Genomic DNA, 23188 nt, shown 5'->3' with positions numbered 1-23188 from the left:
CTTTCCTTTAGGAAATGTGATTGGTTTTAAATATGATTCTTGCTTAAAAGTTCAATTATTTTAAAACCCTATTCTTTTTATATTGCCTCGTGTTTCTTTTATTTCTCGTCTTGATGCCTTTATGTCTTACGTAAAGCACTCTGAATTGCTTTTGTTGTCCAAAGGTGCCATACAAATAAACTTGCCTCGCCTAAAACATTAATATTGTTGCTGATTCCCATGGCATTAAGAAAGGTCCATGTTAGCCATGTTAAGCATTCTAAAGCAGATTACCCCTCACACAAAGACATGTTCCCTTAGATTTATTCTAATTCAAAGTGAGCGGAAGTACGCCGACTTTCTGCTTGTTTTTCAGGAAACAAAATGCTGTGACCTTTTCTCTCTTTTTGCTCGGCAATTACTTCACACAGACGTTTAATTATAGTGATTTTCTTTCATGGCGACATTGTCTACACCAGGCAAATTCACACCGCTTGTTTTAATGTGCAACAAACCAAAAATGCAGTCTAGTTACCCCCTGCAGGCAGCCTAGCCTTACTGTTTTCTCTGTGAGGGGGTAAAATCAGTTTATCTTCTGAGAACTTATGTTAGAATGTACATATTATTGCTACAGTTACATCATGTGACAGTGTGTTTTTCAGGACTACCATACCTTATCCTGCGCGTATAGGCCCTCGGGCATTATTCTCTGCTGGCCCATACCCATCAGAGCCACCTCTAAGGCCAAAGTCAGGTAGGACTCCCCTCCATCAGGACTGCCCCACACTGGTACGTGGTGGTAGACCGGCGGCCTGGGGTCACCTTCTGAAAAGAATGAAAGAAAACTATTTAGATTTTCATGCCCTGTGTGGCAGATTCATTCTGCCAAACAGCTAAAACAAAGAATCAAGCAAAGATGTGTTCAAGGCTACAAAAAAAGCAGGGGATTTACCGGCCACATTCGAGTCCATCCACACATAGGCATGTGTGTATTGCATTCAGACATACTTGAAAAAAGAAATCCAGACCTATCCCTTAGTGAATAACGAAGCTAGCATGTCTTAAAAAGAGAATTCAACTTGGTATGAACTGTGTTTATGTAATATCAAAGCTGTGTGTAACATTACATGAATATAGCACCGATGGTAGATTGTGATCTCTAATCTAAGATGGCCGCTAACCCTACACCAAATGCTCGGCAGCTATAACTGAGAACAGATGCCGTGAGAGTCTCAGCTGTTGATTGGTGCCCATTTGTTCCCTCCTGCTCCCCCACCCCATCATTCTGCTTAAATCCCCTCTGAGCAATAGATCCCCTCAATCCTGTTTATTCTACTGATGTGTGTTAGTGTGTGTGTGTAAAGAAATCTAGGGAAGAGTGGAAACTGATTTTACAGACTTAACCCCAGTGCTAACTCAGTTTTGTTGTTTTTATCTGTGTGCTGTTGATTGATTGGTTGATTTGAAAAGATCAGAGAGAAAACTGCATTTTGATTGGTTGACACGTAGTCTAGGTTTGTCTCCGTTTCAACAGATGTTCCCAGCTGTCTTCCAGAGGGAAATAAAGCATGCTGACCAGGCTACACACACACACACACACACACACACACACACACACAATAGTCATACCACTCTAATCAAATTCCCAAAACAACATAAGACAATCATTCACTCTATGTCCACCACACACACACACACACACACACACTAACCAATGAGTGTGCCAGTGGTAAGCATTGTTTGAATTGACAATAGTTCCCTGTAGCCTGGTGACAATGGGAAAACCCAACCCCTATTCTGCTCTGTTGCAATAGCCACTGCTGCAAAATAAAAGCCCTGGGCAGGGTGAGAAATGCAAATGGTGATGGATTCTATACATACCACACACACACACACACACACACACACACACACACACGAGGAGTGTGGTCTAAATGAGTAGGGTGTTCCAGCCCGATCCATTCATGCACTGCTAGTTTATGGCTGTGTGCAGGACAATAGCTCCTGGTCCTGATATAAGAACATGGGATCTGGTGTCTGTTGAGTCACTGCTGGTGTGCCCCATCACCTCTGCTCAGGATTACACTGCATCAGCTGGTGGAGTGTGCCAGGAAGTATACCTTGTGCTGGGCAAATGAGCTCTTTGACGAATGAATTGCGTGAGGAGACTGGGAGGTGGTTCGTGGTCGAGCATGACGCATTTTGCCGGGGTACACGCTAAGGCTTTAGCTTACCTTGTAGGTTCAGTGGACAGTAGGTCAGCTTAGAACCACGGCAGCAGACTAAACAGTGGACATCCTCACATTTGAGAAGCTACAACCTGCAAATGTTTGGCACTTGAAGAGCAAACGTCATTCTCATCCGCCTCAGCCGTACTTTGGGCTTAGTGCTAATTAGCTAATGTTAGCATGCTAGATTGCGTACACGGCAAACGCAAACATGTTAGCATTTAGCTCAAAGCACTGCTGTGACTAAGTGCAACCTCACAGAGCTGCCAGCATGGCTAAAGGCTCTTAGTGTTGAGAGAAAAATGACTTCAATAAGTGACTGTCAGAATTGTTGGCCATTATATGACTAAAGGATTCAGCCCTGTGTATTAGTTTACCATTAAAGTACTTGTAACATAATAAGTAATTCTGCATGTCGGAATCATATTTTTCTTTGAACATTTAAAAATCCTTTCCTTTCAACCTGTCTCCATGACAAATTAATATTGGTAGGTTGCCGCAGCTCTGACCAGCACTCTTTACTAATGGCTGCTCATAATGGAGGCGACATGGGAAGTGGGGCTTATTCTCAGCTTTGCTCGCCGTGTCGCGATGGTGAAGAGCTGTGTCAAAACTGAAAGCTACACCATACATTTCAGTGACTCACTTCTTGAGCTTGCAAAGGACAGAGTGAACCCGCGGGGATTCAAGATGCTGGATACGTTTGGTGCCTGAACCTCAACCCGTGACCAGCATTCTCATAGGACCGTTACAGAAAACATGTTATAAAACTAGACCGTTTGCCAGTTTGTTGGCGCACTGGAAATGGTGCAATTTTACAGGATTCGCTCTGCAGAAAGTCTGCAAGCGAAAGATACTTCAGTGCTAAATGATGCAACAAAAGAAGAGCAGTCATGGGAACTGTATTGAAATTTGTGAGGGCAAATAATCAGGCATGTTGGCCTTTTTGCCTGTTAATGAAGTGAATATTCATAACAGCCTTCAAAACAAGTCTGTGAGTGAGATCTGTCTCCATAGAGGGAGCACTTTTGAGAAGGCGAAACAGAACCGTGTCTTTGTTTTCGTACCTCCGGTGTCCATGGTGTTGTCGTCGTCCACGCGGCAGGTTTCGGTGAGCGTGGTGAACAGGCAACCAATCGGGTCCAAGGGATGACCCACCCAGCCTTCCAGGTTGGTGGTGGAAGTGACGCCCCTCTGGAGAAGCTCTGAGAGCGGGAGAGAGACAAATGTGACAATGATTGGTCCAGATGCTACTCTCCACAAAACAAACAGCACTAAACATGTGTGTGTGTGTGTGTGTGTGTGTGTGTGCGTGTGTGTGTGGTTTACCTTTCTTTTGGTGTTTGTAGATGTCCATCTGTCTCTGCTGTTGGAGGCGGAGTGTGTTGATGATGGCGACGGCCAATCGCAGGGCTTCTCTGGAGTAACCGTGGGAACGCAGGGCGTCGACGCGGGCGCATGCCGTCGGTACGTGGTCTGTGTGGTTGTCAGAGAGAGAAGGTGGAGTCAGGACAGCTTCACACACACACAAAGACGTTTGCTATAACGTTTTGCTATACACAGTCAAGCAACTTTTTCCACTCACTCTCTTGCAAACAGACTCACAATAACACACACACACACTGTGGATCGTAGTCAGTGATGGCGCACACACACACACACACACACACACACACACACACACAACACAAACACACACACACACACACACACACACACAGTGCAGTCTCAGCAGAACGCCAGTGTGCGTCTGATAGCTGGCTTAAGTTGCAGAATCTGACAGATCTTAGCTGGAAGCTGCTTACTGCAGATACTGGCCTCAATATCAGCAGAATTACTGTGTGTGTGTGTGTGTGTGTGTGTGTGTGTGTGTGTGTGTTGGGTCGGCTTTCAGTGGAATTAGAGATTGTGTGTATATGGAAGTGTCACAGAAACACTGCCGTTCCTCCTGAAAGTTTTTCTATACAGTTGTAATGCAGGAGGTGTGTGTGCTGCTCAATGCATGTTTGTAGCTTAAATACATTTATTTTTTGACGAAATAAACCATCATAGATGTGAGCACATTTGCAGAGTGCAAATGATGCAGTAGGCAAATACAATTACTTTTCCTGGAAATGAGTAATACGTCACGGTTTCATTTTCAGTGACATTGAGGTGTTCTCACACATAACTAGTCAAAATAAGACAGTTTTGAGGAGTAAAATAATTCCACTGTGACTTCACAGAGCTAGTGTGTGTGTGTGTGTGTGTTCACCTAGCCAGAGTGGCAGGCCCTGTGGGTTGAACAACAGGCTCTCCCCCTCCCTCTGGTAGGATGGAGACATGTAGTGGTCACTGCTGATGATCCTCTGGAGGTGGCTGTCCTGCCAGTGGAGGTCACAGGCCTCGACCGCCCGGCTGAACACCGTCCTCCTCGGCCTGGACAGAGAGTCTGAGGAAAAACAACACACATACACGGTCAGTGACAGTGTCATGTTGTCCCACATTCACAACGTTCACGTTCGGATCAAATCTGGTGTGTATTCACATTTTGGTTCCACAGTATGTATATTTGTGTGTGTGTGTGTGTGTGTCCATGCTGACCCTGTGCCAGGTTGCTCTGCGGCAGAGCGTTGGTGATGTTTGGAAGCTCGCTGCCATAGTTGCCGTCCTCTAGCGGGCAGACGTCCATGTCGCCCCATTTCTTCAGCTGCTTCAGCCAGCTGCTCTTCTCTTCGCTCTTGCAGTGAGGGTTAAGCACCACGCACACCCACAATGCACCTGGAGAAAGGATGGCGATCACAGAGGATTGAATTCTCTAAATCCTACAAAAAAAGACTTTCTTCTCTTTTCCTCCAGCTTTAGAATCTCAGGACCTCTATCAATCTTTCTTTATAAAAGGAAAGCAAGTATTGCCACCCCATAATTCCTTGCTCCACCAAGAGAAACAAGGCAGCCATTCCTGACCAACTGATTTCAATCTTAAAATAAAGTCAATAAAGGTCTTTGTTTATTCTTGGTGACATCTCTTCATTACATGCTTTCGCTGAAAAATAAACTCTGTTAAAGATGTGCATTTAGTCATGATTTTATGCCTGAAAGGTTGACGGATGTGCTGCTTTTTGTTTCTGAAACTGCACTGAAAACGCTCACAACAACGCCATTACATCTAGGCAATACCTCTGGATGTTTTACAAAGTCAAAAAGGTCCACAGTCGTGACTGTAAAATACTTTTTAACTGCAACGCTGCCGCTACAAAGATAAAGAAAAAGTCAGCTAAGGGCTATTCTGAATTCCATAAATGAAACATTGTCCCAAACAGTTTGTCTCAGCCATTTATAAAAGCCAGAGTTGCTATATTGTATAAATCAAAGTAACATTCGTAATAACAACAGGCAGCTTGGTGGCCTTCTCCACTGACTTTACTGCACTAAACTCACCTGTTCTACACACACACACACACACACACACACACACACACACACACACACACACACACACACACACACACACACACACACACACACCTCGAGCTGGGTTAACTGTCAGATGTCTGCATCTCTGAGGAAAATGATCAGGCAGCAGGCCCTGACTGTCTGGCTGTTATTTCGGTCTGTGTCTGTGTCATGATCTCCCTCGCTTACCCAGGAAGTGTTCTCATTGACCTCCTAAATGCTGAGATTGATTGCAGAGAAGCTGAGCAGCCGTATTGATCGGCAGCCTTAGCATTCACTCTGTGAAAGGAGTGGAAGGAGGAGGAGGAGGAGGAGGAGAGGCCTGAGCAAGGAGGAGAAGCTACTGATGACCTAATAGCTTACTGACTGGATGAATGTTTACCCGACAAGGCGGCTGCCGATTTGTCTGCGTAACTGACAGACCGGACACTTCCGTCGGCCTGGCTGTCTGACCTATAGTGACTAATGGGCTAACAAGCAAGCCGATTGGCCAACTTGAAAAATTAAACAAATAAGTCATTTTAATGCCGTGTTTCCGTTTTTTTTTGTCTGTCATTTCTCTGGCTGTGCTTACCGAGCTCATCCCAGAGCTGCCGACACTTGTCCGTCATGCCCGTGCCCTGTTGTCTCCATAGCGACAGCCGAGGGTCTGCCATAAACTGCTCCGTTATGAGCGTCAGCATTCGGGCGCCGTTGGAGTCTCGCATTCGTAGCATCTCCCTCACCTGGAAAGACCCAGTGGGCACAGGCTTAGTCACTGTATGCAATCCACAACACTTGGTGCATCCTTGCTCATCGGAATGTGTTTCAGGATGAGAAAAAGACTGTTAACCTCTAAAGGTTATAAACACACAGATGTAACCAGGAAGTGGAGGTGAATCAAACATTTTGACAAAAAATATATGAGTTAGATGAGAAGATTGAGACCACGCTCATGTTTGTCTGTTTAGTATGGGGTGGGGGGGGCGGGTAGCTTATCTTAGCACGACAGCACTTATAAAGCTACCTAATGAATACGGTATGTCACAAGCTAAAAAATATTTCAATGCATAACCCCCTCTGTGACGTTTTTTACATACACATGACATGTAAGCTTTAGAAGTCTTGGTAGGCGGATTTCTTTAGCATTAGACAGAGCCATGCTAGCTGCTTTCAGTCTTTACGCTAAGCTAAGCAAAGCTAAGGTGACCACCTCCTGTATCTATCTTCTCAGCTGCCAGCAAAAAAAAAAAAGAAAAGTGAAAGAGTATATTTCCTAAAATGTCAAACTATGCCTTTAATGCTAAACGAAGCATGTCTAAAATCCAGATATGACACGTGTGAAAATCTTATCTGAATGGAAAAGACAGAGCATGATTTCTGGCAACACGCATATCTAAAAGGTTGAAAAGTTACATTTAAGACGTTATAAAACCCTCCGCATGCCACCAAACCACATAAAAGAAACAGCTTGGCACTGAAATCGACAGCTCAGACCTATCAGAATATAGGTCTGTGTTAAGTGGGCCTGTTTCACTCAAGACTGACAAAGAGCACAAAGAAAAGTGCGTTTATAAGTCCTCTATATTGACTTTCAGGGTTTCCAAAGCTTTATCTTACCATATTCAAGACCTGTTAATGCCTTGAGTTTAAATAATGCAGTTAAAGAAATCTTAAGATGTTCTCAGGACCTGCGGGCGCCCTGCTTCTTTGTGCCATTTTCCCAGCGTGAAACCACACTTTTATTTGGAGGCAAGAAGTTGGCTGCGGAGCGTTTCACTTCCTGTGAATCATCGCAACCTCTGAGAGACAGTATAGAAGAAGTAGTGTGTTCAATGTGAAGTACGAAAGAAGTGTATTGGGACAAAATTTAAAATCAGCGTTTTACCAATTTTACCTTTGAAGATCAGTGTACTGTTTACTGATGACATCATCGAATTGGACTGATTGGAATTTTTTTATTTCTATTTATTTATTTTTTGTACAATAAGCCTGTGTTACGAACTGGAGGTGAGGTGTTTTAACTTATCAGGCCGGTAAGGGTCTAACCAAAGACACCATTGAGTTGCATTATGGGAAATGTAAGATTGAGCACTTTTGGAGCTTGACCCATACTAGGTACTTAAACGTGAGGTTCGAGAGTTAAAGAACAATGTAACTTTGCTTGCTTTGTTTTCGCTAGTGGAGTTTCACGGTTATCATAGCCACATAATGGAGTAGGAATAGGAAGTGGTGATGTATACCTTAGCGAACATGGAGTTGAGTTGCTTCCCAGAGCCATAGTACCCTCCCTGTGACAGAAACTGTTTGACCTGCTCCCTGACTTGGTCTTCGTCTAGATGCCAGCAGTTGTCGTCGTCAATGCTGGCGCCTGCAGTCGGGTCCGGCGCACCTGGGAACACATGCATGCACACATTAAATGACAACGGTAGAAGCATATGCAGACAGAAAGCACACACACACACAAAAATAAAACTGCACCGAGAAGCGCAATTTCATATCTAACATTAACATCCTTCTCTCCGCATCAAAGCTGGTGTGAACAGAGTAAAGTCTGTATATTCGCTCAGTTGCTCCGTTCCTTCCTGTTCTCAATTCACACTCCAACAAAAAAATAAATAAACAGACAGTGGCCATGGGAAATGGAGTTTACTTTTAGACAGCCTCACTTGCACAACTGTTTCCTTAGCTTGATCCTAACATCCTCAGACCTTATGGATAGTTAGCAATCCAAACCTCAAAACAAAACAGAACAAAATTATTCTAAATCTCTGCCAAATTGTTAAACTGATACCCATTGCATTTAATTTGCGTGACACTTAAGGAAAGCTGCTCGATGTAGGTTAATCGAGCGCTGAGGGAATATAAGGCCAACTTTATTTTTCTCTGGGTGTGAGTGTGTGTGTGTGTGTGTGTCTGAGTAATACTACAGGGAAATGTAGATACGCTCAGAAGGGGAAAGCTGCTTTGATCTAGCAGGAAGCGAGCCGAGGAAAGCCCAGAGATGTGTTTCCAACTGGCTGGGAGTATGCAACGGCAAAACAGCAACATTCCCCCATCAAAGGGAAGCTTCGCTCCTGGATCGACTGAACTTCAACCCCCATGATCCCCCTTGTCAAACACGGACGGGAAACGCGGCGCGGGGCTTCCTGGACAGGAGAGCTGGAGAATGTCAACATTAAGCGAGGAGGATGAAATAGAGACGCAGATAAAGAGTTTTGTTTGGTGAAAGGATGTGTCTAGTTTGTCGTTTCCCCGATGCAGGTCTGTTGTAGTTCTCCTCTCCGTTTTCATCTCAGCACATTCACCAGTCCTTTCATCTTTCCTCGCCTTTCCGTCTCTTCTCTCCCATTTTCCCCCAAGTACCATCTCTCCCGTCTCTTCCTCTCGCCGTCCCTTTCCTTTCCACGCGCCTCTCTCCATCTTCTCCTACGTCCATTTCATCATTCAACTTTTTCTGCTTTCTTCAACACACTCCTGCCACTGGAGAGTGGGAACTAAAAAAAAATCAAACGAGCCATTTGAAGCCTGCTTTGCTTGCTTCGCCGGAGTAATCAGGGCTCTACGGCGTACGACAGCCTGTAAGCTAGCATGCGGCGTGTTTTAAATCTGGAAGCTTTTATGTCCGGCCTGTTGCTGTGAAGATATCACTGCAGAGGGATGGACGCCACCTCAACAGAGCTGACTGTCCAACAATAACTTTCCCATGCATTTATGACATTAAAAATGACTTCTAGGATGGATTTGGTGGATGAGCGAGACGTGAAAGTCGCTCCTAAAAATCACACCTTGAAATTTCCCTTGAAATCAGTCAAACGCGGACTAAGCGTTTGCCGCAAAGGTTCTCACCATGGACCTGGTTGATCTCGGAGTTGGAGGAGAGGATCTCGTCGGCCAGCTTCTGAGCGGTGGGCAGCACCTCAGTGTGGTGGGCTGTGATCAGATACTGGACCAGCTTCTGCAGCTGATCTCTGTTCATCTGGAACAACGTCTCTGAGATGGGCAACCGCAGCTTCACCTGTATCAGACACACACACACGTAAAAATGCAGATGTATGACGTGTCAGCTACATACTTTTTACTATTGGAAGTTGGTCTACAACTTTTTTTGGTTGCCCGGTGGAAGATTCCCGGGAAAGGTCTCAGGTGGTTTTGGATGTTCTTATAATACACACAATGCAAAGTATTCTATTATGTACCTCCTGCTTTAGGAACTGCTCTGTAACCATGGATGTATAGACAACAAGATCTGAAGTGATAAAGAGCGGCTTTAAAATATGAGTTCTAAGATTTATGGATGTTTGTCCTAACAGACATCAGAGACACCGATTGATATCACCAGAAACACATCTGTGAGGCTTTTCATTGACGCAGATATATTTAGTATGTTGTGGTCATTACCTGTTCAGGCTTGCGAATCCGGTAAAGAGAGAGCGCCACCACGTGGGCGCAATAGAAAATGTCTCTGTTCCCGCAACCGCAGGTGACAGAGGTGATCTTGCATCGGTCGAAGCTGATGGCCACCTTGTGGGTGACCTCCGGCTCTGATGATGTGGCAGGTTCAGTTACTGTGCCACTGAGGTGAAAGCCTGCAGAGACACAAGGAAGAAGGGGAAGTGAGCTTCATCATTCTCTGCGACAGGTAACAGCCAAATTAATGGAAACATCAGAGTCTTCAAAAGCTGACATAGAGATGCAGCTACCACGATCGACACATTCTCATGGACAATAATGGTGACAAGAATAAAAGGTTTTTTATGTGGACTCTTGGAAGATTAGCCACTGAGCTAAAAGAGATCCAAAGAAATCAAACATCATCACAGTGTTTTATGTTTCCTTTGTTTTAGCTTCTACCTGGACCTCCTACCAAGGAGAAATTAAGCATAAGAGCCTCTGCAAACTTACAGAATGAACCTTCAGTACAAAAAAACTCACATCTTAATGAAATGGCATTGTGCCATCTGATACTCTCTCTCTCCTTATGTCTCTATGCATTTGTGTGTGTGTAGTGAAAAGGGGGTTGCTAGGGTGTGCTCATTTCCTGCCCACACACACACACACACACACACACACACACACACACACACACACACACACACACACACACACACACACACACACACACACACACACACACACACACACACACACACAAATTCAGCCCGCCCCCAGGATAGTATGGGTAGTTGCCTGTAGAGACACTTAAGAAAGACCCCAATGAACACAATGACCCATCCAATGATCTCAGATCTCATGTGCAACGATCAATGTCATGTGGAAACATACTGTTCAAATACATATCCCTGGAAAAAAGTAGAACTACTTATAAAAATGCATTGTGTACTTTTTAAAGGGTGTCAAAGAATTACATTTAACAGCAGGGGACATCAAGCTTTGGGTCTAGATACAGATTTGATGAATGGGAGAAAATAAATACTGTGGAGCACCTCAAGGCTCTATCCTAGGGCCCTACTGCTATGGTGATGACACACAACTTTATGTATCTGTAAAGTCAGGAACCAGCAGCAGTCTGATGTCTTTAAAGAACTGTCTGATCTTACTTTTGATTATCACGTCATTTCTGTCCATGCTATTATTTATGCTTTCATATTTTCCAGAACTGATCATTATCAACATCTACGCAACTTTATTGAAAAAAAGCTAAATAAATATACCACTAAAGAACACAGAGTCACCTTTGAATACAGGCCTACTGTCTGTTGGATCCTGAACTGAATTCACTTTTAGTGGATTCAGTAAAACATAAACAACAACTGAAGCCCTTTCATTACAATGCCTTTGAAATCAACTGCAGGTAATGTGACAAGGAAAGAGGAACTGAAAAGAAGAAAAGGTAAAGGTGGAGAAAAAAAAAAGCTGAGTAAAAGAATAGCAAGTGAGGAAACGGAGGATAAAGGGGATGAGATAGGAGGAGAAATGTGAGAGGAGAGCAGAGAATAGGGGAGGGGAGAGTATATCTGGTCTGTCCTGCCGTCTCACTGTGACAGGTCAATTATTTATAAGGTGAGGTGTGTATGTGTGTGTGTGTGTGTGTGTGTGTGTGTGTGTACACATTGGATTACAGTATCTCACCAAACCATAGCAACCTCACTGCTGCTTTCACAGCTAGAAAGGCAGGAGAGAGAGAGAGAGAGAGAGAGAGAGAGAGAGAGAGAGAGAGAGAGAGAGAGAGAGAGAGAGAGAGAGAGAGATAGAGAGAGAGAGAGATGAAGGGAGGACGAACGAGCAAGCAAACTGGAAAGCAATGATATGGCTATTTTGGGCATGGTGCTGAAAAAAAAAGCCAAAATGTCTGAAGCTCTGACAAACTAACAAACACCAATGAAGACACACACACAGACAGGAACACTAAAATTCTGGGGCATGGGCCAGCGTGGTAGAGAGGCCTAATAAGCGTGTTAAGCCATCTCCCTGGCAAAATCCCACAATGGGCTTTTCCAAACCAAATGTTGTCAGCAAGGAAGGAAGCAGACACACACATAAAAACACACACACACACACACGCTGAGACCCAATCAGCTGCAAACTGCTTTCACTATAACAAAGAACTATAAAGAGCTACAGGAGAATGAGGGAGCAAAACCGACGACCACATGGCACGCTGTTGTCGCACAAACTGATTGCTGCCAAAGTATGTTCTGAACCACGACTAAACTCAGCTCGCCACTTCCCAACAATAGCCGCCTGCTGTTCAGACTGACATCTCAACCTACCTCCCAGACTGCCAACATACGACTACCAAAACGCCATACTACAGACGCAACAGCTATGACTGAGTTTGGACCAAACATAGCAGCACCTCAAAAAAAAAAAAAGCCAGGGGGCCGATGTTGGTGTTGGGTGTGTTGCTACAGTTATAGGTCAGACTAGACAATGTGATCTAGGAATTCCGGTTTGAGCAACACATTGATGAATGTAGAGTTTTGTCTTTCCAGACACTAATTCAGATACCTCAACTCAGGATATCTGACAATACAGTGTATGAATTTGATAAAGTTTTATACCTCACAGGGTCGTCACGGGCAAAGTTGAAATTGAAGGCTCAATTTTTGCCGCAACACAATGCAACGTCATCAAATCTGTGCACATTCCAACTTGAATACCTTGCTGTATGACCAGAGTACCATTGTGAGTTGTCAAGACCGATAGAAAATGATTGCTTCTGTAATAACATTACACTACAATGTTCTGGCGGATGCTTTTATCCATAACGATTTGTGTTATGTGTATTCAACCTCTGATAACTTTCCAGGGATGCGCAATCCTGCCAGTAGAAACTGCTGTGCAATGTCTTGTCGTCATGGACTTCCTGGATCGTATTCCATTTTCTTACTGCTACCTGTAGTAACACATCCATGCCAAAGCAGCCCCCTGCAGTTTTTTTTTTTTTTTTTAATTCAGTGCTATTTCGGTCAGCACATGGCCAAACAATATCTGAACTACCCACCAACAGACTAACATACCCATGTACCAACTGGCCCTGCAACCATCAAAGCTACATGTATACAGCAAAGTGATCGACTGACCGGCATACTTACAAGCTAACCTAGCTGGCTCCATGCCAACCATCACATCAACTCCCTATCATACTGAGCAACCCCAAGACCCGCTGACATACCTACACATCAACAACCAACTGACCACCTCACAGACAATACTGACAAGTAACCGACCGATCGCTTTCCAAAAGGACATGACTGTCCAACGCAAACTGTCCACTGAGCCAAACAGGCCATCTGACCATGACAGGAAGGATGGGAGAGAGAGAGAGGCTGATGCATCTGCCAGTGATAGACAAAGAGTCCTCCGAATTGTTGAAATCCCTCCCTCCCACCGAGTCCGCCTGTCAAACCAATCTTTGTGTCTCGCAGCTCATGGTAATATCATAAATGTCAGAAAAAAGGCTTTCCATTCCTTCCCTCTGTCTCTATAATGGATATACCTGTAGAGCCAATTTGCACTAACTGCAGCTTAGTGTAAGGGCGTCCAAATTTGATCTTCCAGTGCTGAAATCATCACAGCGGAGAGAAAAAAATTTGGGGAGTGCATTTCTTAAAAGCATCGGGGGAACATTTGAGAGCCATCTTCCCTCCAAGCTGTCTAAATAATGTGTTTAGATGTCAGTCATCAGTCGTCTCTACACTTCCCGAAATCCAGTTTAGCATTTCAGATGAATGTAGAAGTTTTGATGGCAAATGATATGAGGTATAAAGACTTTCCCACAGCTGGGAGTGCTGCTCTCTCTTTCCATCTTGGCTTTGGATCTAGCACCCCCCCCCCCCCCTCTCCGTGTCTGTTAGGTTAAAGCCTATTGTTGCTCAGGCCACAGGGATGAATGTGATGGTGACACCGCTGCTCTTTTCACTTTCAATCAAGTCTAAAATGGCTCAGACACAGTTCACAGTCGGTCTGGCCTGGTACGCCTCCCCCGCCATCTCTTTCCAGTTTCACACATAAAACCCGCAACATATCTGGGTTTAATTATCTGTGAGTTAGTCGTTTTTGGCACTCATACCCCGGTCAAGTCTTTTCCCACACAATATGGCCATTCCTAACAGATTAGGGAACACTCATGTGAGACTTGACGTCTGGCTCATGAGACTAGGCATTGCAGGATGTTACTGATAAGAACACCTTTTGAGTCTCTTGTGCTTTCTGGCCACGAAGATCGAAACCACTCTCTGTCTGGTAAATGTAAAGCGTTAAGCTTAGCTTAGCATTATACACAGCTGTAGAGTCTTCAGGAAGTCACTGCATCCAGCCAATAAATAGTCCGGCACATAAAACTACAATGCGTTATTTTTGCCTTAGTTTTTCGTATGAATTTGACCAACGAGAACAGACGTGTTCATTATTGAGCTTTAGAGGTGCCAAACTAGCCAACCCCAAACCTTTTTCCCAGCTTTCTGCTAAGCTAGCTGGCTGCTGGCTGACGCCTTATATTTACAGTACAGATATAAAAGTGGCATCAATCTTCTGGGAATACCTGCATTTCCTAAAATTACAAAGTAGACATCCGTAAGAAAGTAAGTAGTAACTATTTTGTGTGCTTTATCCGTGAATGGTGCTGCTTTTGAAAAACGACTTCCCATAAACTGCCGGTGTGTGTTACACCAGAATAGATGCCATGACATTAAATACCAATAGAAGGGGACCCAGGGCAGAACCTTGAGGTACTCCACAGTTAAGTATCTCCCTTTCATCAAACTTTTATCTAGTCCCTAAGCTTGGTGATTCAATACTCAAAGGCCCCTTCTTTTTTTCTTCTTCTGCTCTCACAGAGTGCTTCTGTGTGTGTGTGTGTAAAGGCTGAGGGAGACAGTGTGTCTTCAGCAGATGGGGATGCAATGACACTTGATAAAAAGACGCTGCATCAGACAGTCTGCAAGCACACACACACACGTAAACACGGAACAAAACAACCTTTTCAGAGACCGCCTGCTTTTGTTCTTAATGCCACAGCAACAAATCGACACAAACTAGTCAGTTATATTCACAGTAGATATCACTAATCTCTCTCCTTTTGTCACAAACACCCTCACACACACAGACACACACACACACACACTCTTCGTGCTGTTCGATACCAGGCTATTGGGCAGGTTCGGCAAAAATGATGAATTTCTAACAAAGGTGAATTAGGAGTGTGATGTGTGTAAACTGGGAGTGTGGCCAAGTACAATGATCTGGCCTAATCCTTGGGGAAACTCACACGGCCCTGTGTGTGTGTGTGTGTGTGTGTGTGTGTGTGTGTGTGTGTGTGTCATGTCTTTTTGTCTGTTCTGATGCAGGTATGCATCGTCTACCCCTGACATCTTTTATGAGGAAGAAAGTGTGTCATTTGTGGTTATTCACAACAACCCTTTTATTGTTTGTGCTGCACATCATTTAGAGCTGCATACAGAGCTGTGCGCATTCAAACCCCAGCTATAATCCTCACTCTGATTCTGTTTGGTGAAAGAGGGAACAACATGAACCACAGCCGTGTCCCCACCTCTCTTGTCAAATAAGCGAATACAGATTTTGCATGTGGATTTGTTTTTAATCTGGATTATTTTCATTTCTATCAAAATATATAATAAGGCATGTGGGTAGGACTTGACAATGTGTAATGTCTATTTATGGATGTGTGTGTGTAAGCAGGTGAAATCCTGCTGCGCAGCTGTATCGATGTGTGTGAGAAAACCACAAAAAGTGTGTAGAAACAATAAAAAGAGGAGAAACGACGACCACCATTGTACATCTTTCTTTTGTAATTAGAGACCCCCCTAGCTCCAATGTATGTATACACACACACACACACCCCGCCCCGCCTCCCTCCCTCCCTCCCTGTTGTACACCATCTGTCACTCGGTGGCAACCCCGCCCACACAGAAGCCAGTTTGCCAATCAGGAGGCAGAGAGCTCCCCACGCTCATAGGCCATTAACCCCTAATCAGCTGGGGAGATGGAGCTGGGCATTGAGCCAGAGTGTACACACACACACACACACACACACACACACACACCCATAACCATAGTCTTATTCAACCAAAGCCTCACCACTAGCCTCGCAGGCAGACAGACAAACCCTGCTGCTTAGGATGGCTTTTAAAGTTGAGGGAGAGACAATCTTTGATTCCATTCATGTACTTGCCCCACAGAGCTGTGTCGACACTTCACACACACACGCTTTGCCAAAAGCCACTCCTTCATTTTGCCGCCCACACAGGTTCACCGCATTCCTTGTTTGGTAAAGCAATATAGATGGGTGGCAAATTAAAGGAAAACCAAAATTAAGTGTCTATGCCTGTAGTGTTTCTCCAATCATGTATTCAAGTTGTTCATTTAATTCGTCTCAGCTTCAGTCGCCGCCTACAGCTCCAGGTACAAACACTCAACCTCCTTGACCTGTGCAGCACAAACACAACCTTGAACCTACAATGGCAGGCTGGCTTCAATATTATATATGATATAAAATATTGTACGTCTAAAGAAAAGAGCCGCTACTAACCAAGACATTCAGCGAGGTCAGTGGCGGTAATTAGACTGAAAACACAGTTTGTCACCTGAACAGTAGTGAATGCGGGCGATTGTTCCTTTATTTGTAGTTTTCATCGAAGTAGGACTCATACATCGACTTGAGGGATGTTGGACAATTTTTGATATAAAATATAAATATAATCATATGTCGGCCGATAAGTTACAAGAAATTGCAGTGCGGAAAAGCCAAGGATATGTTTATTTATGTATATATGTTCGACTTAGCTAATGTTTGAAGTCACCATTACGTAGTTTGCCCAACACTGACAAGTTAATATTTCTCCTGTACAATGTCCCGCTCAGTACATATGTTGGTCACAATGCCTAAGCATTTACCACAAATGTTTATAGCAGAGGTGGGCCACCCCGCCTGAAACAAAGACCACCCTTCACTAACATCATGAAATATGAACACTTTTATTAAATAAAACACTTATCTTCAGGGGGGGAAAGAGCCCAGATGCTGATGTCACTGCAAAATGCATATATGTAATGACTGTGGCTATTATTTAGGCCGTCATCTACTTAACTAAATTGATCACAAGTTTATGAGCGTTAGGATCTGGCAGGCTTACCACCTGGGCAAAAAAAATGTCACGTTCCTAATCAGAAATGCCAGTTTATGTTGTGCATCTGTTAAAAAAAATGAATATCAGCCTCCTCAGCCGCCCACAAACCGTCTCTGCACGCCTCTCTCACTCTGTCAGCTCACTCTGTCTACACTGATGACACATTACTATTTACTTTGATCGAGAAACTGCATCTTCAGCAGAAATCCATCCAGCAGAAAGAAAAAAAAAAAAAACCCCACTACCACCTTTTTTTCTGCTCTAATCTCACTGCCCCTTTCCAAAAAGAGGCCTAGTGCAGCATTCACCGTCCTCCAGCAGCCAACACATCCCTCGCAGCCTGCGGCCCTTCCCATCTCCCATCTGTTCTGACAGCTCCAAGGTTTACACAGCACCCCACCCCCCACCACCCCCCTGCTCGCTCTCATTCACAGACACAGACCCTCAACATGGCCCTGTATTCAATCAGCCATCTATCTCTACACAACAGACGAGCATATGCGCACACACACACACACACACACATTGAGTACACTGAATCCATCCATCACTCATCCATCCATCCTGCAGTGTTTGCTGATGCGATAACAGCTGATTGATTCATTTGTGATTTCCCAGCAGCCCTGTCCCAAACACGCGCGCTCACAAAAAAAAGAAATCCTTGCTAACCGCCGGGACTCATTTGTCATGATTACATTGAATTGATTCTCTGATTTGCTCCATTCTGTTGCGACGGGGGAGGAGAGGACGGGGAGACGGGGGAAGAGGAGGGACGAGAAAAGGGGAAGAAGGAGAAAAAAGATGGGGGAGAAAGGTTTAATCAAGTCCCTTTCAGCTGATGTGTCACTGTAAAGACAGCGAGGAAGGGGGAAAACTGCAGATCTGACAGAGCTGACACGGGTGGAAATCAGCTGACGTGTTGGCCCCAAGTTCCCAACCTGATCGAGCAAAGGGCAAGAAAACAAAAAAAAGGAAAAATGGATGAAGTGGAGAAAAGAAATTCAGAGAGAGGAAAGGTAGCATTTGAGATTACTCTGAAAGGAAGATTGTGTTCAGTAAAATGCTTGTCAAAGACCAATCAAATCATCAGAATGAGGACGCACATATAAGGGCTTGAAAGTCCTTTTTTTGACACACACACACACACACACACACACACACACACACACACACTCACACAGGTATCTTGCTTGAGATAAAAGCCATGGCCTCTGAAACAGCAGCGAGGGATGAATGGATGGGGGGGGGGGGGGGGGGGGGGGGGCATGCTTGATGAATTCAATCACGAACTTCTTCCGTCTAATCTGAAGTAAGCTATACAATTTGTAAACCAAAGTGGTTCCATTCATGACTCGCATAGATTCTGCCGTCACTTGGTCAATTCATTCACTCAATTCTTGTGAGACACGTGCGACACTAGAATGAAGGTTATTTGGTGAGGAAAAAAGCCAGCATTTATGGCTTTTTTCCTTTTCAGCTTGCCAGGAGAATGCAGGACCAAAAAAAAAAAACAACCCAGAGAGAGCGCCAAGAGCTCGCGTGCAAAAAAACGAGAAACACATTATATGGAATACAAAGCTGAAGCTGTGGGTTGAGGTGAAGCAGAGTGAGCCTTGGTATGTGTGTGTCATCCACAGAAGCTGTCCTTTCTCCACTGTGTGTAAACCCCGTTAATCCAAGGCTAAATTAGAGATAAGAAGGCGGCGCATTTTGTTCGAGCCCGTTGTTTGCAGTGTAGAGGCATCATTGTGCTGCGGCCTTGTCTGGCCAAACTTATAAAAAGGGACAAGCAGAAGCAATTAATCAAGCTGCAAACACTTCCCTGCAGGTGATAAAGCCCGCACTCATTGTCTGCTGGAGAACTTGGACTTCCCGTTTTGACTCGTACCTACTTTGCCTCTCTTACCTGCTGCACTCGCAGGCACTTGAGTCCGGCGCGAAGACGCAAAGCAGCAACAAGCGACGCAACAATGGCGAGCTGAGAAAGGCTGAACTTCCCGCGGTACGCTGGGTGACGCCTCGTGTGAAGCAATAGCACTTGTGTTAATTCCCACAGAAAACAAACGCGCTGAGGTGTTCTGTCACCCAATCAAAGCTGAATATGTAAATGACAAAAACAGAGCGCAAACACGCCTGAAGGCTACAGAATCAGCACGAGGCAAGGAACAGCCTGCCTCTTTGCGTCTGTACGTGTGAACGCGAGACAAGTTATGGGACTAAATGCTTGTCAATGTGATAAGTGTACTGTGTAACACATATTCAGCGTTGTCGTGACAGTATATTGTTTTCGTTACCAGGCAGCGACTCAAAGCCATGAAAGCGCTAAATGTTAACAGGTTGCAAATTATAAACTCATTCGATAGCAAACAATTTCAACGTTAACCTTAGCAGTGGCATAATTACAGTTATCGTCACGTGTGAAATAGATATACTCACATTATCCCACGGAACTAGCTTTCATTAGCAGGAGACAACCAGTTAGCTTCTTGGCTTTTTAAAATAAGTACACGTTCAGGTCACAATATGCTAACACGTCCAGCATTTATGACAAAGACAAAACGGTTTCAAACAAGCTAATGTCAATCTTATTGTATGGGCGGATGATTAGCAAAAAAAAAACAGTTATGTCACAGGGTTGTGAATGGACAAATTGTAGCCTCACGTCGTGGGAATTGGTTGCCATAGCAGCTAGCATAAGTTTGATGCTACCATAGCAAAGGCATGCGTTTAGGCTAAAACCATACAATTAAGCTAAACATTGCAAGACTTTGTGTGAGTCATCATCATCTCAAACAACTGTTGGTAGCCTCACACTGTATGTAATTTCTACTTTAGCAATTTTTTAATTATATATATTTTGTAAATGAGGATTCATTTCACTGCATAACTGCAACTCAAAGCGCAGAAGAAGACGAACGGAAAATGACCCCCAAATGTCTCACTACCTTTCCTCCTAGTCCAGACAAAACCATAATGTCATATGGACACACACACACACACACACACACCAACAAGGCCCGCACCACCATGTAAGCATATGAAAGGAGTCGACAGCTGTGAAAGGTCACCGCACTGGATCTACCCTCCAATTACCAATACATCAGCTTACCAAAGACATGCACACACACTCACACATGCGACAGTATTTTTTTTCAGTTAGTGTAACCACACATACACAAAAAACACACTCACACACACACACACACACACACACACACACACACACACACACACAGCAACACATGATATCTGCAAAGTGTATAGATCCTTCCCTGCAGCAAACCATTCATCTGGAATGTACGTGTGTTTTCTGGTTGTCTTTGTGTGTTAATGTAGAAAAAGAGTGTTCCTGTCCGTATGCATCTGTATCTAGCAACGCATGCAGTGTTAATGTGGTAATGCACATATACATGCACTTTCACACACACACACATATATTTCCTGCTTGTGTTTACGAAAGCCGAGCCTGTTGTCTCTGTCTCTCCCTCCTCTGCTCTTTTGTCTCTTCTTTCTCTGCCTCTCTCGCACTTTGCCCTTTTTCCTACACCAGCCGTGGCCTTAGCCATGGTTTTTGTTTAATATGGCGGCATGCAAAGCAAAGGAACAACCATCTGCCACATGCATGCAGCCGCCGTCTTAAGAACAACAAGGGCTGGCATCACAATGCCTCTTTAGTTAGTTAGTGTGTGTGTGTGTGCGCGCGTGCATGCAGGCATGTGTGTGTTTGTTCTTGCAGCGCAGTCTGCAGGGCAAGATAAGTATGCATTTAAGAGGCTTATATTTCATTTCAGGAACTGAAGGAGACAAAATGGCTCCATTCTGAGTTGGCGGACACAACACAAGGAATGGCGAGGTAGCAACAAAAACATAAAGGAAAGAAAACGCTCGCTCCGACGCCGTTTGTGTGTACACACACACACAGACCAAGGGGGGAACAAAGCTGAGCATTTGTAGTTTGCGCAAAAACACAATTGAGCACAAAGCTGAACATTTGAAATACAAATCCAGCTTTATTAAAGCAGCCAAATCAATGTCTGAAGACGGAACAAAAGTAACTTCAGGGATATTTTAGAATAAGTGAATATTGACCTAGGCTTGTCAAGCAGATGGCACACTCTCATGGAGCCTCTGAAGGCAGACATGCTGCACAAACACACACAATTAGCAAAAAATACACAGTATGAATAATTAAGCAACTTCTTGATGTTTTGCAGGGACTGAAAGTGGCCTACAGTATGTCAACAATATTTCACGGCGTAAGCTGGTGAGCTTGAGCTTTGTTTCTGACATACAAAGCTGCAAAAATACTTTCTGACTTGTGACACATTTACAGACAATGGATTTTCAGCAAACCCAGGGAAATGGAAATGAATGCTGTGGGTTTACTGGTTAATCTGGTTGCCCCTTAACTGTAGTAACTGCTAATTTCGCTGCTAGAGTTCAGTCCCTGGTGGCACTGTAGTTCTCTGCAAATAAATACTGACTGTAGGTTATATGTGAGGTTTTGCTTCCACTTCCACAATCTTCTTCAATTCTTTCTGGGAAATAGTTCGTCTACTGCAAAGGTCGCGACATTTGTGGTTTAGTTGGACCGTCTGCATGTCTGAGTTTAGAACACCCCCCCCCCCCCCGATTCGCCTCCACCCCCACCGAGCTGATCACTGCTCGCCTTGCACAATCATGCATGAAACATGAATAATGAAATATAATGAAAACAGCTTGCAAGCCAATATACAAGCTGACGATCCACACATGCCCCATTCTCTCTCTCACGCGCATACGCACAATAGCTCTGCGAGGGTGAAACTCTCATTTATCCATTAGCTGAAAAGCAATCACAGATTTGCACAGACACACACACACACACAGAGGGGTGGGGGACTTCTGGTTGACTTCATCAAGCTCTCATCAAGCCAAGCCACCATATGGGGATGGGGCCCAAAACAGAGGGGGACTGGATTGTGTGTGTGCATGTGTGTGTATTACAGAAGCCCCCCCCCCACCATGCAACACCAACACAAAGGAAGCATGCATTACCAAATCAGCTTTGTCTTGCATGCATTATGACGCTACTGCTGCCCCATTAAGAAGACCCCCCCCCCCCCCCCCCCAAACACACACACACACACACACACCCTGAAGGTGTGTTGAGCTCAAAACAACTGAAGCAAAGCAATGAAGAGGGCCAGACACTCTGATTACTACCTCCTCCTACCACCTATGCACACACACACACACATTTCTCCTCACTCCCCCATTATGTCTTTATTCATGTTTCTAGCTTCTAGCTTTGTCTTCCTCTCTCTCTCTCCATGTTAACTGGCGAGACACCCTGAAAATCCAAAGAATCCCCACTCCCAGCACCCCCTGCCTGCCTCCTCGCGCACACACACACACACACACACACCGTGTACCAAGGCCAGCTTGCTGACGTAGGCAGACAGTCGAACGTGGGGCATACATTGAATTTTAATCTGGGCGTGACCTGCTTTTTCTTGCCCCTCCCCCCCGGCTTCCCTCCCCTACTGGCTGCCCCCATAGAGCCCCCTTTCACAGACAAGCACACCCCTCCTCCCCAAGCACCGCCTACCCGCGACACCCCCTCTAAGACCCAGGCTGTAGGCCTTGAGGCTGGGGCCTCGCCTGCCATTGTTACCCCTGAATGGGTGAGAGGCGGCTGGCAGGCAGGCAGGCAGCAGCCAGGAGGCCTTGTGGAGGAAGAGCCAGGGGAGAGGGAGGAGAGCCGCTACTGGAGGGGGAAGACGGATGGAGGCGATCTGGCTTCCTTGAATAGGCAAACCCACATGATAAACCTATTTGTTGAAATGAGCATGAGATGAAAAGAAAAAAAACTTAGAGAGAGGAGGTTTAGTAGCATCAACAGAACTCCCTCAAAACAGGCTGTGAGTGACGCAAGCTCCGCTCACAAAGCCACTATAGCATTATACTGGACGC

At 44.8% G+C, this 23188-nt stretch overlaps 1 protein-coding gene across 2 annotated transcripts in view; it reads right to left on the bottom strand.

The window, feature by feature from the left end:
- Positions 1-23188, bottom strand: part of zswim5 (zinc finger, SWIM-type containing 5) — a 58233-nt gene that overhangs the window by 4011 nt on the left and 31034 nt on the right. The window contains exons 2-10 of one of the 2 annotated variants that reach the window (XM_070918973.1): positions 10023-10210; positions 9471-9639; positions 7865-8013; positions 6217-6367; positions 4791-4967; positions 4462-4638; positions 3537-3683; positions 3275-3412; positions 653-804 (exon numbers count right to left, since the gene is read on the bottom strand). In XM_070918973.1, the coding sequence (XP_070775074.1) occupies positions 653-804; positions 3275-3412; positions 3537-3683; positions 4462-4638; positions 4791-4967; positions 6217-6367; positions 7865-8013; positions 9471-9639; positions 10023-10210 (1448 nt within the window). The remainder of the gene's footprint in view (positions 1-652; positions 805-3274; positions 3413-3536; positions 3684-4461; positions 4639-4790; positions 4968-6216; positions 6368-7864; positions 8014-9470; positions 9640-10022; positions 10211-23188) is intronic. The other variant, XM_070918974.1, reaches the window with a different exon arrangement.

This window comes from Enoplosus armatus, chromosome 14 (genome assembly GCF_043641665.1).
Source record: "Enoplosus armatus isolate fEnoArm2 chromosome 14, fEnoArm2.hap1, whole genome shotgun sequence".
Lineage (NCBI taxonomy): Eukaryota > Metazoa > Chordata > Actinopteri > Centrarchiformes > Enoplosidae > Enoplosus > Enoplosus armatus.
Note: the sequence above shows the minus strand (reverse complement) of the source record. Positions and strands in the feature narration are given on the sequence as shown.